We start from the raw sequence: 17,016 nt of genomic DNA on the forward strand, positions 1-17,016 counted from the left end.
ATTTGCTTTCTAATATATTCCCATTCTTTTGAAATATCATTTTTCATTTCCACTGGTTTCATGTTAATAGTTCTATGCCATGTATTATTGTAATAATATACTAACTGCTGTATGATGGAGTCATGATTTCCATCCCAGTATATCTGACCGTTAACCCCTAACGCATCTCTAAGAGTTCTCATTACCGCATCAACTATTTTATTATGAAACGTATATGGAGAGGATGAGAAGTAAAAATTAATTTGTGGGAAATAATGAGTCATAACTGCCTGAAATCCTTTATCACCATCACCCCTGATATTATCTACTCTTTCATGATCTAGTAAGTATTGTATAGCTCTTCTTGTTTCCTGTTCTGTTTTCCCTTTCACCGGAATGCAATATAAATATCTAGTGTTAATGTTAATGGCAAATAAATAAGTAATATTTCCTTTTGAATATTCCAGATGATCGATTTCGTATGAATATGGATATGGTGCAAATGATGGACGACTAAATTTTTCTTTTAATGGTTGAATTTTCGGGTCAATTGGTTTATTTAATATCTTGAAACCCTTTTTAAAATCTTTTTGTTTCTTTAATGTTTGAAATGGATATAATAAAGTGAATGATGAAGGATTAACTGAAGGAGGAGGAGGTACTACTGTTGGAGGTTTTGGTGTTGCAAGTGGTTTAATTTTATCTGCTTTGATTTTGGATTTCATTCCCCCCTTCATTAATTCTGGATGTATTCTATTCATTTGTTTTAAATATGCTGTATATAAAGGTTTGATATACTTTCCCGCTTCGAGTTTATGTTGAAGGATGAATTCCAAAAGTTGATCTTCATTTAAAAGTCGGGCTGAATGTGGTTTAACTAATGAATCATAAATTAAAGCTTGTGCATCATTTATGAGCTGCTGAACCTGGGTGTTTTGCACCTTTTGTTTTTGTTCCTTTTTTTTGTGGCTCAGGATTATATAATTTATATAATTCATCAATATCTTCTTCTGTTAATACTTTATTTTTGAAATCTTTCAACTGTTTAAGTTGTGATTTAGTTTTTCCCTTTGAATATTCATTATTTTTAATTTTGTCTTTAATTTCAGAAATTATTTTATTATGATATTTCAAAATTTCATTTTTATAATATGGATAATAATATTCCATATCATCACCCGTTATATTGTTATTATATTTTTGGAGATATGCTTTTAATTCATAATAATTAAGAAAATTTTGATTAAATACTAAATCATCAATTAAATTTTTAAATCTACGCTATTCATTTATATAAAAATAAAATAAGTGTTTTAAATAAATGGCATACAACATCCATTTTCACAACATACAGCCTTAGTGTGTGCTCCTGTTAATGCAGTCTTACCAATTGTTAAGCGAGTCATTGACCCATTTTTAAGTTGTAAATTAATATTTTGACCATCAAATATCACTTTATCATTTATTATATCCAAATAATTTTTAGGTGTTAATTGCTTATTTTGTCGTAAACTAACACCTTTCATTTTTTGTGCAATCTTTTTGAAGGAGTCTTCACCAATCATTCCGTTGAATGATGTATAACACTTAGGCATAAAGCAACCATGTTATCACCTTGTTTCTCAATTGCTAAACCCAATAACTTCTTCTCATGTGCTTTTTCTTCAGCTTTATTCTTTAATTTAGGTTTAAATTTCTCATCAAAACAGAAGAAATCAAATGGTGCGAATTTGAAAATGTTTTTATCATAAAATTGTTTATCGGTAACAATTGCTTGAAATGCTTGAGTGTTAGGAAGATTTGGTCGCCAGCGATTGCCCAATAAGATGAATCAGTATCACCTTCAATGAAATGAAAACGATTAACATTCATGCATTTATACATAAAATCATAAATGAAAACCAAATACCAGTATTTGCATTATCTAAAGTGAAGAATGCCTCTTGTAAACATGTTTCACATCTATAAAATCTATCTTTAAGCATCAGTTGATATGTATCCTCACCTATTTCTCTTATGTTTTTAAACTTATTTGACATACATGCAACGCGTGACTTCTGTGCATTCATTATTTTAGTCTTTGCGTAATTTTGTGTATTCATTGCATCGTAACCATATGATCCATTAAGCGAAATCTTGCAAAATAAACTTTTTCCTTTATTTCCTTCTAATTCAGCCTTTTGTCTTTCGTTCATAAATTTGTTCGCAAATTCATTAAAACAAGTGTTTTTCGTAAATGTTAAAATTGATTGAATGTCATCAATGATAAAATGAAATCTGTCGATTAGATACCAAAGATAATAAGAAGAAAATGGTTGATATTGGTTGTGTGTTGATGCTAACTGAGTTAATTTTCTCTGTTTCTGGTCAACTGGTAGATTGTTTGATTTCATGTAATTATACATAAAACCGCCAATTGTTTTTTCATCTGTGATAATATCTAAGTTTCTTATTATCGGTAAAAAGTTTATGTAATCATTAATGTATTTTTCATCAATGTGACCCTTTACTTCAGCCACGAATAAAGTATTTTTCTTTCTAATAATTCCTAAAGCTTTTGCTTTCTTTGTTGCTGTATCACAAATGATAACACCATTCAATCTTCCCGGCATATACATTTTATGGTCAGTATATTGAATGAAATCATGAGGATTTGATGAAAATGATGAAGGATATAATGAATTGAAATCAACACCAACGAAATGAGTCATGATGTTGGAAGTGTCCTCATTTGATACTGTTTTAGTTTCTGGACTATATGAAAGTTTATTAATGTGCGTGATTCCTTTAAGATTTACTCTATGTTGAACATTTGATAGACCACCAGTAATTCCATTACGGAGGATGTGATACGCTTCCACTGAATCTAAAGTCATTGGTAAATTATTTTTTAATGCATAATTTCTTAAATTGATTCTTAAACGTTGAACATCTTCATCTTTATTTGATTTTACGACATTGCAATAACAACACATTAACTGACAATTTTCTTTAGTATGTGGTTTTTCATTATCAATTCTATCCAATGTTGGTTTATTTGCATATGTAAACGCTTTACCACACATTTTACATTTAGATGAAAGGATTAAATCGTGATATATTGATATCATCCATTGAAACATTATTTTTGGTATCTCTTTTCCTTTTCATCTTGTTTCTTATATGATTCAATTTTATATTTCCAATACTTTTTCGTTAATTCAAAACTTGATTCCACATTTTCTTCTTCTGGATATGTTTCGTTAGGATTGAAGTCTTATATGCTAAGCGTAACGAATCATTGATGCATTAGATGATAATGAAAGATTATGGAGCATGTCAATTTTATAAACAAATGTTTCTTCAATAATTTTATCAATTGGGTCAATCATAATTTCAACGTCTTTATTGCAATAATGAATAAAATATTCTAATCTATTCTCAAAATTTTTAGCATCATTGAGATATATTTGATAATCACTATCTGATATAGTTTCTTGGTTAATGCTGAATAAAATGAATCTTGAGTGAATGGTTCCTTTTATATAATTCTTCTTCGTAATTTTCCCATGTGATGAATTGATATGGGAAAAAGGATTTAACACGTGTTTTATTGTTTCCGAAATCTTGAGTGAATTGGTCTAATGTCCCACCCGCTATATAATTTCTGATGTCAATAAATCTCAATTCATATGGAACGTTTGTTTTCTTTACAATGATTTGCTTAAATTGTGAAGAAGAACCCAGCATTGATTTTATCTTCCATTTTGCAGTATTTAAATCACGAAGAATTAAATTTAAATCAAACTTTCCCGAATTAAAACCTATGATATTCACTTTATTGAATTCCTCATCTAGAAGTTCTTTAAATGCTTCCTTCTGTTTCTCATTTAATGTATTCATTAATTCTTCATATTGTTCAATATTTGATTTAGCAACTAATGAACAGGTTGAAAATAAAAATTCAATCCAATCAGAGATGAACGAATCACTTGATGTTAAGCAAAAATTCCTTGTATATGTTTTATCGTTTAATTTAACCGTTGATGATACCATAAATGGTTTTAAGTAAGCGTTCAAAGTTGCACATTCAGAAAGTAGAAGTTCTTCTTTAGTCTCTAATGTTTCGAAGTCAAAAGTAATATAATATCTTGTTGGTTTATAATATTCCTGCAAATTATGTGCTAATAGCCACTGATATATCTTCTGTTTCGTGATATGTGGTGCATATGGTTGTTGTGTGTTTTGCAATTGAACGTCTTGAATTAATCTTCCATTATTTTCTTTACATTTCTCACAATGTTTTAAAAATCTTCTTTGGTTTTTCCTTTCTGGATCATCACGGATAGAATATACTTCTTCTTTGCAAAAGGAGCAAACTTTATATCCTGTGAGTGCTTCAACGTCTGTTATTCTGTCAGCGTGAAGTTTTCCACATGGACTCTGTGTTAATAAAATATTTACTGTTTCAAATTCTGGATCTATCATTATTGATTCCACTAATGGAAAGTCTACCTTATTTATGTCCACGTCTTCTGGTTGAGGATCACAATAATAAAATCAATATTAACGTTTAACATTCTTGCTAACCTCTCACTTTCTGATGAAATGTCAAACCCTTCATATGCATCTATGGCTTCATTTAAATAACTTCTACGAGTTTTAGGATTAACACCATCAGGAATGTTATAGAAGCGTTTAAATAACCTTCTACCTTCTGCTCTAATTTGATTATCATTCATTTTAGCCGTTCCGTTTTTGTTCATTTATGTAAGAATAAAAATTAAAAAATAAAAATAAAGTTTATTTTTTAAAGTCTGAGACTCAGAGAGTCCAGGGCTAAAGTCCATAAAATGAATTAAGAACACATAAATTTTTATCATCTGCGACGTGACGAATACATTTTAATTTACTCAAGAATGCGTACCCTGATACATTAAATCTAATTCCTGTCTTATTTAATTTCACAACTTTGAAAAGGAATGTATGAATAGCTATGAAATGATGACGAGATGATTTATGTGTTGCTTCCATTTTTTCTGAAATAAATGAATAAATATAATGTTTATAAGTTTTCATATCTTTTATGTTCTTAATAACGAATGGAATAGATCTTTCCACTTCGTCCTCCTTCGGAGCTGTTCTTTCATATGAAACATCAACGGTATCTTCAACAATGAAACCACAATCACATAAAATTTTATATGTACCAATTGTTTCTTTTGATATTTTATCTAACAAATCAAAAACTTTATCAACACCTGTACATTTATTTAAATAATAATTTGTGTAAATATCATGGTCTTCTTTCTTAATCGTATTTGTTGCATATGTCACGTTTTTCAGTGCTTTTTTGAATTTTTCAGAATCAAGAGGAGGTGAAAGTAATATACATGGATAATCTCCATCGTCAATAAATTGTAACTTATGTTTATGAATAAATTTTGTGCCTTCTTCTGAAAGTGTTTCGTCAATATCACCATCTAATAAATTTTTAGTAGATTCCAAAAAGTAATTTTTATATCTTTCCTCATGTGATTTTTGAACTTCTGATTCTGAAGCTGGGATATTCATTAAATCCTCTACTTCATTTTCAGCATTTCTTAATTCTTTAATTTTTTCATCTATTTCATCTCTTAATTGTTCCAATTTCTCAATCTCATCGTTATAATATTCATCTTGTTTAATTTTTTCTTCAAAATATTCAGGAGGTGTTTCAAGGCTCTCTGAGCCCAGGTCCTCTGGACCATAAAGAGGAATATTCTCCTGTTTTTCAACTTTTTTGGGATATAAATATCTCATTATAGCCTTTTTAGTAATTGGTCCGTTATATTTAAATTCATTCAACAATCTGGAAAACTCTTTCACATTCTGCATATATGTTGGATAAGAACCGTCTCCAAAATTTTCTAAAATATTTTCTAATTCTGAATTAGTGAACTTTAAAGATTTCAATGAATTAGTTGTTATACTCATTTATTATAAAATAAAAGATAAAAAATATTTTTGATTAATAAGGAATTAATTTCATTTTATGTCTTATAATGTGCGCATATGTATTTAAAAGGCATTCATTGAATTGCTTTTCAATCTCTTTCTTTTTTTCATCTTCGAATATTATATCATTTTCATGTTCGAAGCTTGTAAGTTTGTTATCTTCAAATATTATATTAGTTTCATATATCAAATTATGATATCGGTCATATTCTTTTAAGTGATAAATAAATACAAAATTTACGGTTCCTTTAATTTTAAATTCAAAATTAATTTAAAAAAAAAAAAAAAAAAAAAAAAGGTATTGGGGCTTCCAGGCACTTCGTGCCCTCTAGCCCCGAAGATGTTTTGTCACTTTTCTGTCACTTTTTCAGGGAAAAAACATTTTTATTAAATATAAAATGAATTTTACAAAACCACCGTTACCCTTCTTTGGAAATAAGAGTAGATGTAAAGATATTCTATTGAGAGAACTTAAGAAACTACCGAATGGTCTAACATTTGTAGATTTGTTCGGTGGAAGTTTCTATATATCTCATTTGTGCCATACTGTATTTCCTGACTCAAAGATTATATGCAATGACTTCGACAACTATATGAACCGTCTCAAACATATACCAGACACAAACAAAATATTGAAAGAGTTAAAAGAAAAGATACCTATAGGCAAGATGGAACGTATACCATTAGATAAGAAAAATACTGTCAGAGAGGTTTTGAAAAAAAGCAGAGTATATTGACTGGGATAGTATATCTTCTAGACTATTATATAGTGGTGCTATAAGAGTTCATGACATTGAAACACTTATGTCAAAAGTTTTATATCTTAACTATACAAAGGTTTTCAAAGAGAACATAGAAAAATATACTGAGGGTATAGAGTTTGTGAGATGTCGTTGGACAGAGTTGTATGAAAAAATATAAAAACAAGGAAAATGTTTTCTTTATAGTAGACCCGCCGTTCTATAACACATGGGATTTTCAATACCAAGTAGACTGGACTTTGAGAGACTCTTTAGAAACTTTAGACGTTTTACATAACCATCCATGCTTTTACTTTACATCCGATAAAAGTGGTTTGGAAAGTGTCATGAGATGGTTAGAGGATATGCATGACTATGAGTTTAGATACGATAAGATAGAATATGAGAGAGGTCCTATAAACTGGAGAAAGTGTCACAACAAAGAAATTTTATTGGTAAGTAAATGTGGTTTGAAATAGGACTACTTGTTTTAGGTTTTTTCCATTGTGTCATTTATTTATTTGACGTGGCAGAAAGGTACAGAGAATATGAAGATGAACCATTGCCTGCAAATGTTCAGCATATGTACTCGTAAGAGATATTTTTATCTAATATTAAATGGACGCACAGAACTTAGCGAATGCACAGCAACCTGGACAACCAAACCCAGAGAATATTCCAAATGAAGTTAGAATACAAACTGCAATGGCAAACTATGGTCAAGTGCCAACAGATGTACAAATGCAAACTGCCATGTCAAATGACGCTGCGTTAGGTTTGCCACCATGGTATGCAAATATGAGATGGAAAGAGTTTTATACAAACCCTGAAGTGGGATATAAACAACTCTATGCAGATGACGCGAACACAGGAGTTGACCCGGAATATGTTTTCTACCAGAGGAGAAATAGAATGTATGAGCTCCAGTTAAAGAATGCAATGGAACTCAGAAGGAAACGTAAGAGACTAGGCGGACATTAGATTTTTACATATAGTAAAATGGGCTTCTTCAGTAGTATTGGAAACTTCTTTCGAAATGTTGGAAGAGGTATATGGAATGGAATAAAATCTGTCGGAAGAGGAGTATGGAACGGAGTCAAAAATATTGGTAAAAGAGTAGGTCAGTTCGTTGGTATTATACCTAAAGACCCTGAACCAGAAGAACAAGCTCCTGTTATACAACAGCCTGAACCTGCACCGCAGTCTAGTTGGCAACCAAATCCAACACCTCAACCGTATTAAAATTATATTTTTACCGTTCGATAGTAGTTGTATATGAAACTAAGTTCTAAGTAAAACGCATGGTATAATGGAACTATTCTCTTTCTTCCATCTGTTGTAAACCATACTTGAAAGTCTGAAATACTTCCACTCGGTGGTTCATATAGCTTTGTAGGTTTTTCGTAAAAGTCATTTGCCAAGCATAAAAAAGAGTTTTGTGCACCAGAAAATGAAGCATGAACTATAATAGCATCTGAGTCGAAAACATTTTCATATGTTCCATTAGGGTTTTCGACTTCATAAAAGTTCGGGTGTACTGGATATTCTGCAGGCTGATTTAACATCCTCAAAAATCTATACCATGCCAAGTTGTTATATTTTGTAGAAATATAAACGTCTTCTCCAAGGTCTTCTATTCTATTGATTTTAACAGTTGCATTTTTCCTGTCATATAAAATATCGAGATGGTACTCTCCTTCGTCAATGTTGTACTGTTTTGCATATTCGAGATAGATATCGTTTATTTTTTCTTGAAAAGCTTGAAGAGTTGTTTCTAAGTTTACAAGCAAACTAACTTGTAAAAGTTTTCCCTGTACAAATTTCTCATACGTACGTTTTTCTTTGTTATAGTATCGAATTTCAAAAGCGACCGTAAATGGGAAACCATGTATGGCTTCTGAAATGAACTTCATTCTACGAAAGCCAACAGCTTTTGTGACGGATGGATCTCTTAACCATCTTAGTGGGTAGTCAAAACGATAGCCTTCATGCTTTACGGTCTCTGTCTCAAACTTTTGACCGACATTCGTAAAAAGTTCATCTAATGGTTTAGTTGTAGCAACTCTTGAATTTTCTTTTTCTATTGAAAGCATTTTTTATCTAGAATAAAAATGTCGAAAGAAACAGCGTCTATGAGAGAAATACAACACAACCGACAACTCATTGTACAAGCTCTAAATAAGAACACAACAAACTTTTCAAACTATTCTAAGATATCTGAGTCATTGAAAGAAGGAAACTTAAAACTGACGATAAACCCAATGACAGACGAGTTTCTGTTTCAAGACAGTAAGAACCATACTGTTTGTATAAATCCAACAAAAAGAACTTTAAACGAGAAACCTATAGATGAACTTCTTTTGAAAGCAGATGTTAACAACAAAGCTGACAAAGAGTATGTCATTGAAAAAGTTCAAGAAGAACATGACAGAGCAGATGCAACATATGCAACAAAAAACATACTCATCCTGAACTAGCAGACAAAACATATGTTGACAATAAAATGTCAAGTGAAGTGACAAGAGCTGAAAACGAATATTCTAAAAAGACTCATATACATACCATTGCAAATATTACAAACTTACAAGAAACCTTAAACAGGAAAAGTGACGTTGGACATACACATACCATTGCAAATATTACAAACTTACAAGAAACCTTAAACAAGAAAAGTGACGTTGGACATACACACGATTTCTTCGCAACTGTTGGTATAGAAAATATTGCAGGAACGGTTGAAGAACCTGATGGAACTGGTGGGGATGTATTAAATTGGAAACCTCCTAACTTTCCACAAGGTTTAACATCGGAGGATGACATAACGACGATGAAATACACTAGATGTAGAAATGTCTATGTCATGGAGGATGAAAACAAAGTTAAATTCACTGCTCAAGATTTATATGATAAAAAAGCTGACAAAACAGAGCTTCAAACGTTAAAGACAGAAATACTTCAAACACTATATCCTATAGGTTCTATTTACACGTCAATGAACTCTACCAGACCAGAAGTAGTACTTGGTCTCGGAACTTGGACTCAAATAGTCGACAGGTTTTTGTATTGTGCAAACTCTTCAAAGGAAACAGGTGGAAGTAAAACGATTTCAGGTGAAAACTTACCTGCGCATAGTCACTACGTAGATTTAAGTACATCTCAAGCAGGTTGGCATAAGCATAGATATTGGGATTGGTCAGCAATGATAAAAGGTAAAGGATATGATGTTAAAAACAACGTTAAGTTTGCTATAGATTGTTACTGGAGTAACACTGAGGGAGGAGGAAACCATACACATCGCGTTTCAGGGTATACGCAAACAACGGGACAAAGTAAAGACTACATGCCACCTTACATGACAGTTTACGCATGGTATAGAAATGCTTAGTCGTCATTTTCAACTTCTTTAGCATATTCGTCAGGAGTTGTCTTATATTTGTTAGGAACTGTCTTTGAAAGTATACCACCTTGAACCTTAACAAGTTTGAAACGAGGTCTGACAATAGTAGTTTTATCTTCTGCTTGCAGTCTGTACATTTTGCCATGTTTGCCTAAAACTTCATAATATTCTCTTGTATACTTTCTTCTATTTTTACGAACACGAACGTGAGTACCTGTCGAGTTCCCATTGTTGTCATAGTCAATAGTATTTTCATATGGGTCGCGTTTAGGTATTTCTATTTTTACTTTGTCACCTTTCTTAAGTTTGAAGCCTGGCATTCTTTCTTGTTTGTCTCTTTTGACTAAACTATTAAATATATAGTCTTTCTCTAAGTCAGGGTTGTTTTTCATTTCTTCGGGGGAGTGGTTTCCCAAACCTTTTTGTTTACGGTTATTGTAAATATTTAAAACTTGTCTCATCTTTGCCATGGAGAAGTGTCTATATTTGTCGTCATATGACATTTCATCTACCTCACCACCTTGTGGTTGGTTTAAGTCTCTTAAGATTTTTATACAACTGTCAATGACACCAAGAGCAGAATGGTTTTGGTCGACAATGAAATATTGGTTTACATTTTTTGAACGCAGATAGTTTTTAATATCGTCTGATTTGAAAGAACTTTCACAGTCAGATGTCAGTTTTGTTGGATGGTATTTGTCAACGAATATTGTCAAAGCAGTTTTCACATCTAAAATATTTTTGGACCATAATGGTATGGCTTCACAGTATCTTGTGTTTTGACCAACAAATATTAGCCAGTATGGTGGTCCATCTTCTCTATATCTCGGAATGTTTTCCAAGATATCCATAAACCAAGCATTTGGTGTTGAACTAAAGATTTTTACCATGAGTGCTTTCTTTGTTGCCTTAGAAACATACGGGTCCTTGTTTGAATTCGTCATTTTTAACCCATAAGAAATGGGTTTATTTGGCGCATTAGCAGGAGTCGCATCTAGATTTTTGCCCGCAGTGGGAACACTAGCCAGAGGTGCATTTGGAATTGGAAGGAAGATTTTGAGTACATTAGGTATACTGAAAGAGAAAGCACAACCTATTATACAAACTGTACAGAAAGGTTGGGATGTAGCACGAGATGCAGCAAATCTTATTCCAAATCCTGAAACAAGAGGAAAAGTTCAAGGATGGATGGACAATGTAGGAAGACAAGCAGGAAACTACTATAACAAAGCAAATGACTACTATAACCAAGCAGGGCACTATATGGACCAAGGTGAAAGATTCTTTAACAGAGGATATAACCATGCACAACAGTGGGTAAACAACAACCAACCGCAACCGCCTCAAACGTGGGGAATGTAAATTTTTTTACTGAGATGAAATGAACAATACAGCATTGAGACAAATGGGCTCAAGATGGATTTGTCGGCTTCCAGCAGTTACACAACGTGTTTGTCAAGTCCTCCCTATACCTCAGGAAGTTTTAGACCGACTTAAAAAACCTCAACAACCAGTTGAAAACAAACCAAACTAAAATTTTTTACTGAGATGAAATGACCGAAGAAGTTGAAACGGTAGATTTGACACCACAAACAAAAAGTTCAGAACCATTGTCAAAACCTGTCAAAGAACTTACAGATGAAGAGAAAAATTCAATAATAGAAAGTGTGAGGTCTGGAAATACAAACCCTAACTACAAAGTCACTTTTCATAAAAATGGAACGGCTAGTATCTCAAAAAAGAAACAGACTCTCACAAATAAAATATTGAAGTCTGAAGGAGTTTTCGAGACAACAGATGGAAAAGTTTACTTCACTGACCAACAGTTCATTATAGAACATCTCATTGACTTAGAGTCGAAATATTCTAAACTTTACAACAAACACAAAAAGTTGAAAGGAAAACAAAAACAGATGGCATATGATATTTATGAAGATGTTAACGACACTACTGTTCCAGCAAGTGAGGTAAAGTCAGAGGAACCGAAAAGTGACGAAAAACCAATAGAAGAAGGGAAGCCAAAAACTGAAGATAAACCAAAACCAAAGTTTAGTCTCCAGACTAAACCAAGCCAACCTTCATTAGCTGGTATGGGTTGGCGTCAAAGACTTATGGCAGCCGGTGGTTATGTAAAGTAAAGAAAAAACATTTTTTTATTTTTATAAAAATGCCCCCGTATAGAATGGATAGAAAATCTGCTAGAATAAAAGCAGAGTTAGAAAGATATGGCTGGAGAGTTTCAAAGAAGTTTAAATATAGGAAGGGAAGACCCATAAAAGTTTATGACAAATTGTCTGATCTTCGCTACGAGATGGACTTAAAAACAGCACGCGCAAATTATCCAAACAGACTTGAGAGGTTAGAAGAAGAACGTCTTATGAACATGCCTTTCGATGTTAGTGAACCTCAAGTTGAAGGACACGACGGCTTTGCCAGATTCTACTGGAAACATAACGAACAATTGTATCCTTTGAGAAGGAAAAAAGGAAAGGGTGAAGACGCACATGCTCCCATGGAAAGAACAAGATATGCATATGAAAAGTATCGCGAGGTTAGAAGTAAAATTACTTCTGGTCGAACCTTTACAGTAAATTTTGAAGAAGGAAAGAACAAAGAAGGCTTCATGGGAGTACTTGCTGCCATACAAGACGGAAATAAGAAAGGATACAATCTCAGACTAACCGTAACAGATTTAGATGGTCATATATACTACTCACATGGCAATGTCGCAACAGCCGCAATGCTTCTTGACGCTTTCAAGACTACAAAGAGAGAACAAATGTTTGACTCCGACTCAGATATTTTGAATGCAATTGAAGGGATTGCAAGCGTGAAGTTCGAATGGTACCAACCTAACCCTCAAGCAGTCAGACAATATGCTGGGTATTTCCCGTTCAGAAATAAGTCTGACATTGACTTGACAAGGTATGGAATTTACAATTCAATTGAAAAAATTGTCAATGAACCTTGTATTCTTACATGTCTCAGGAACTCTGGTCTTGTTACAGATGAGAAGATGAAGTATCTTGAGTCATGTGTGAAAACAAGGTACATTCTTAGAAGTCAATTGTCAAAGATTGCACCGTTGGCAAATGTCAATATCCGAGTCAACATACCTACAGCTAAAGGTTCTTCGCACGATGACTATGTAGTTGACTTCAAATTGCCATGGTTGAAGATTGTAATTGTCCACAACCACTTCATGTTGAACGAAAGTCTTACAAACCCATTGTTCGGAAAAGGCAAGTGCAACATTGTCAGAGCTGTTAACATTCTTTTCGAGAAAGGTTTGTTGGAACCGATTCCAGATGACAAGCTGACAGAAACTTTTGTACCAAAAGACGAAACAAACTTTTCATTGTTAGCAAGACCAAAAGTTGTTCCAGACAAAGTTCTAGCACAAAAGAAGTACACAGTTCCACAAGGAGTTGGATTGTTCGGATACCAACCTGAACCAGAAGAACTTCCAATGAGTTGCAAGAACTTCAAGATGCTATAAACAAACTTCCATTGAGACATCCAATTGACGTCAAATTGTATTGGAGAGCATCAGAGTTAGGTCAGAAGGTTTTATATGAAACAGGTTGCTTTGACGATGTTTATGAGATAACAGGAGAAGTTTCTCAGAAGATAAGAGACTCACTTGAATTTCCACGAACCGGACCCATTGGATGCGACAAGTTCGACTCATACGAAAAAATATACTATGTCGACCTTAACGCTGCGTACATGAGGTTCGTCCAATATATCCCGACTGGAATTCCAAACGAAAATGGTGAGTTCCCGGGAAGGAACTATACAGTTGGAAAAGTCATACAACAACTATATGATATTAGGAAAGCTTCAAACCCCAAACTTGCAATGACACTCAAATTGCTTATGAATTCGACATGGGGATATTCCATTAAAAAACCTCAAAAGATGAAGAGTAAACACTATGAGAAGGTCGACAACTTTGTTGAAAGGTTCTCCCCTTTTGTTTTAAAGTACGAGTTCACCGAAGGTCAAGGTGGCTTAGTAACCACAGTAAAACCTATTGTCGAACATTGGTCATATCCTCAGTTCGCAAAAGCAGTCCTCGACAACTACAACAAATTCTTCTCCGAGGTCAAATCGAAAGTTGTGGTATACTATGAGAACATTGACGCACTCATGACGAACGAAGAAGGCTATAACAAACTCATTGAAATGGGTTTAGTCGGTGAGAAAATGGGCTGTTTTAAGCTAGACAAGGTATTTTCCGAAGTTCATGTAATATCCAAGCGTAAGTACTGGGGTGTGCTTGAAGACGGCACAGAAATAAAACATTGCATGAAATAAAAAATGGCATACCATTTTAAAACGTTTTTAAAACAGTATATTTTTACATATATAAAATGCTTCAGGTTGAAAAACAAAGAACAAAAGTAGCAGATACAAAACCGTTAGACTATATCTTTACAAACGCTGGCAGGAATATATCAGATGAAGAAATTTCATCCGGAGCATATAGATTTAACTATCCAATTCGTTGGCTTCAAAGTCCTTCAGATGCAAAGGCAATAGGATTTAGAAGAGTTTTGTTTTCAAATAGAACTAACGCGTTTATGTTTGCAGTATATTTTCACGGTCAGTACAAAGGTTCTGATGGTCTAATAGAAAAATTTGATGAAATGAAAATCTTTACAATTCGTTCAGACGAAAGTCTTGAAAAAACTCTAAATGACTTTCAAACTCAAATGAACAAATACTACTGGGAATTTCAAGAAAAATACCACTCTTTACTAAATGGAACATACTATCTGAAGCTAGAATACGACAAGATGAACTCCACAGTTTCATTTCAAAAGATTGAAATTAACCCTCCAAGAGATACAGAGTTTTTATATTGGGGAGTAGACAAACGTTCTTGGGCACAATTTCTTCGGTTACTAAACCAGAACGAACCATTACCACCTGACGGTCCATTTAAATTTATACTTCCACCAACAGATTTGACAGTTTATAGAAACGTGTTCGACCCTCAAAATGTCATGTGTCATGCAAGTTTCAGTTCAAGCAACAACAGTTTTCTTTGTATCGGTAAGGACTTTTATGACTTTGCTTCTAAATTCTACGAACCACCTAGTAACAGTTTCTCTGACTTTCAAGTCTGGTTCACAACAAACGGTGTGCAGCATATTATACCTTTGTACTATGACTTTTATCTCGAATTGTCTTTCATATACAACTACGGAAAAGTGCTGAAAAAGTATTGAAAAATATATTTTAGGCGAACCAGGTCCCTCGGTCCCTCGGTCCCTCGGTCAACTAACATCTTTTTGAAAATGGTGACAACATGACATTTTGACAACAACACAGGAAATAGATTTCTTCGTCAATGTTTTGTCAAGACTTTCATCGTCAATGAGCGTAAATCAGACAAAAATATATTTTAGTTTTTTTAAAAAAATATTTTTTATTTTATTGTAAGAACATGTCAGCAACAACAGCACCAAACTCGTTAGTCATGAACCCAACTTCAATGTTAGTAGAGATGAAAAGCTTCATTCCTTCTTCATATACTTTCGAAACAGAAATCCAGAAGATAAAGCAAGAACTTCTCCAAGGAGATTTAGACTGTAGTGCGAAAGATGAAACAAATGAACAGTATCTTTATGAAATGCAGGACCTGGTGGAACATCTACCTAAAATTCCTGAAATACAACAACAAAAGCTTACTATTCCAGAATTCGATGAAATAGAAGTGAAACCAACTGACTCAGTAGAAATAAAGAAGTTCATACGTAAGGTAAACTATGAGTTTCTTGGATTTCATTGCAACCACAAAGACTGCGATATGGTATATTTCATTGACATATACAAATCTGGGGAGTTTAAGACCTACGACAACTTTGTTTCGTTAGTTGCAAAATGTGTATGGCAGATAAGAGATAAAGATAGAAGAGGTAAGGTATGGAACCAACAGATAAAACCAGCAGCCTTTGAGTTAAAGAAAACCATTTACGCCTTACTTGTTTTAGCAGGTAAGGTTTCAGAATATAATGCAAAAATGAACCCACAATGTTCAAAATGTAAAGCAGCAATGAAGAAATATAACTACTCCGTCAAAGAGATAGAACGTATGCGAAAAGACTATACTGACTTAAAGAAAGAAGCAGAGAAACCAGCAGAAGATAAAATGGACATGTTGACATTTCTGAACAAAAACTATCCAACTGCTAACGATTTCCTTCTTTCAGATGTCAAGAAGAAATATAAAGAAACTTTCGGTATCGTTAAAACTTTTGATATCCTTCGTGAAGAAATAGAAGCTACAAAACTGTTTAAAGTCATGAACCATCACAACATATACCATGTAAAGCGCTTGTAAATAGTTATGGTAGAAATATATTTTTGTCTGATTTACGCTCATTGACGATGAAATCTTAACAAAAAATATACGAAGAAGTCTATTTCCTGGACTGTTGTCAAAATGTCATGTTGTCTCATTTTTTCAGAGAAGTTCATTTGACCGAGGGACCGAGGGACCGAGGGACCTGGTGAGATCTAAAATATATTTTGGCTGAAAAAAATGACCAAATTTCATGATATAACTGTATTTTTTGACGAAGAGAACTTTTGCACTTCGTAAAAAAAATCCCTGAAATCGTGAAAAAATGACCAAATTTCATGATATAACTGTATTTTTTTGACGAAGAGAACTTTTACACTTCGTAAAAAAAATCCCTGAAATCGTGAAAAAAATGACCAAATTTCATGATATAACTGTATTTTTTTGACGAAGTGAACTTTGACACTTCGTAAAAAAACTCTATGAAATCGTGAAAAATGACCAAATTTCATGATATAACTGTATTTTTTTGACGAAGTGAACTTTGACACTTCGTAAAAAAACTCTATGAAATCGTGAAAAAAATGACCAAATTTCATGATATAACTGTA

At 33.1% G+C, this 17,016-nt stretch overlaps 8 protein-coding genes and 2 pseudogenes across 10 annotated transcripts, besides 2 other annotated features; 6 read left to right on the forward strand and 4 right to left on the reverse strand.

The window, feature by feature from the left end:
- Positions 1–6,223: part of a mobile genetic element that runs on past the window's edge.
- TVAGG3_0195030 lies at positions 1,293–2,174 on the reverse strand (annotated as a pseudogene). Its single transcript has one exon. A coding segment is annotated over exon 1 (882 nt).
- TVAGG3_0195040 lies at positions 2,352–3,296 on the reverse strand (annotated as a pseudogene). Its single transcript has one exon. A coding segment is annotated over exon 1 (945 nt).
- Positions 4,798–5,934, reverse strand: TVAGG3_0195050 (uncharacterized protein; the record flags this gene model as incomplete). Its single annotated transcript, XM_051226121.1, has 1 exon — positions 4,798–5,934. One exon carries the CDS (start codon positions 5,932–5,934, stop codon positions 4,798–4,800), a length of 1,137 nt encoding a protein of 378 aa, XP_051111107.1.
- Positions 6,224–7,313: 1,090 nt separating the features above from the next.
- On the forward strand, positions 7,314–7,676 carry TVAGG3_0195060 (uncharacterized protein; the record flags this gene model as incomplete). The annotated part of the gene is made up of 1 exon (XM_051226122.1): positions 7,314–7,676. The coding sequence occupies one exon, from the start codon at positions 7,314–7,316 to the stop codon at positions 7,674–7,676; it is 363 nt and encodes a 120-aa protein (XP_051111108.1).
- A 263-nt stretch (positions 7,677–7,939) lies between these two features.
- Positions 7,940–8,608, reverse strand: TVAGG3_0195070 (uncharacterized protein; the record flags this gene model as incomplete). Its single annotated transcript, XM_051226123.1, has 1 exon — positions 7,940–8,608. The coding sequence occupies one exon, from the start codon at positions 8,606–8,608 to the stop codon at positions 7,940–7,942; it is 669 nt and encodes a 222-aa protein (XP_051111109.1).
- A 632-nt stretch (positions 8,609–9,240) lies between these two features.
- Positions 9,241–17,016: part of a mobile genetic element that runs on past the window's edge.
- On the forward strand, positions 11,053–11,454 carry TVAGG3_0195090 (uncharacterized protein; the record flags this gene model as incomplete). Its single annotated transcript, XM_051226124.1, has 1 exon — positions 11,053–11,454. The coding sequence occupies one exon, from the start codon at positions 11,053–11,055 to the stop codon at positions 11,452–11,454; it is 402 nt and encodes a 133-aa protein (XP_051111110.1).
- Positions 11,474–11,626, forward strand: TVAGG3_0195100 (uncharacterized protein; the record flags this gene model as incomplete). The annotated part of the gene is made up of 1 exon (XM_051226125.1): positions 11,474–11,626. The coding sequence occupies one exon, from the start codon at positions 11,474–11,476 to the stop codon at positions 11,624–11,626; it is 153 nt and encodes a 50-aa protein (XP_051111111.1).
- TVAGG3_0195110 (phage tail repeat-like family) lies at positions 11,646–12,230 on the forward strand (the record flags this gene model as incomplete). Its single annotated transcript, XM_051226126.1, has 1 exon — positions 11,646–12,230. The coding sequence occupies one exon, from the start codon at positions 11,646–11,648 to the stop codon at positions 12,228–12,230; it is 585 nt and encodes a 194-aa protein (XP_051111112.1).
- TVAGG3_0195120 (uncharacterized protein) lies at positions 14,469–15,329 on the forward strand (the record flags this gene model as incomplete). Its single annotated transcript, XM_051226127.1, has 1 exon — positions 14,469–15,329. The coding sequence occupies one exon, from the start codon at positions 14,469–14,471 to the stop codon at positions 15,327–15,329; it is 861 nt and encodes a 286-aa protein (XP_051111113.1).
- Positions 15,548–16,444, forward strand: TVAGG3_0195130 (organellar and viral DNA polymerase type B; the record flags this gene model as incomplete). Its single annotated transcript, XM_001296931.1, has 1 exon — positions 15,548–16,444. One exon carries the CDS (start codon positions 15,548–15,550, stop codon positions 16,442–16,444), a length of 897 nt encoding a protein of 298 aa, XP_001296932.1.

Source organism: Trichomonas vaginalis, chromosome IV, assembly GCF_026262505.1.
Source record: "Trichomonas vaginalis G3 chromosome IV, whole genome shotgun sequence".
NCBI lineage: Eukaryota > Parabasalia > Trichomonadida > Trichomonadidae > Trichomonas > Trichomonas vaginalis.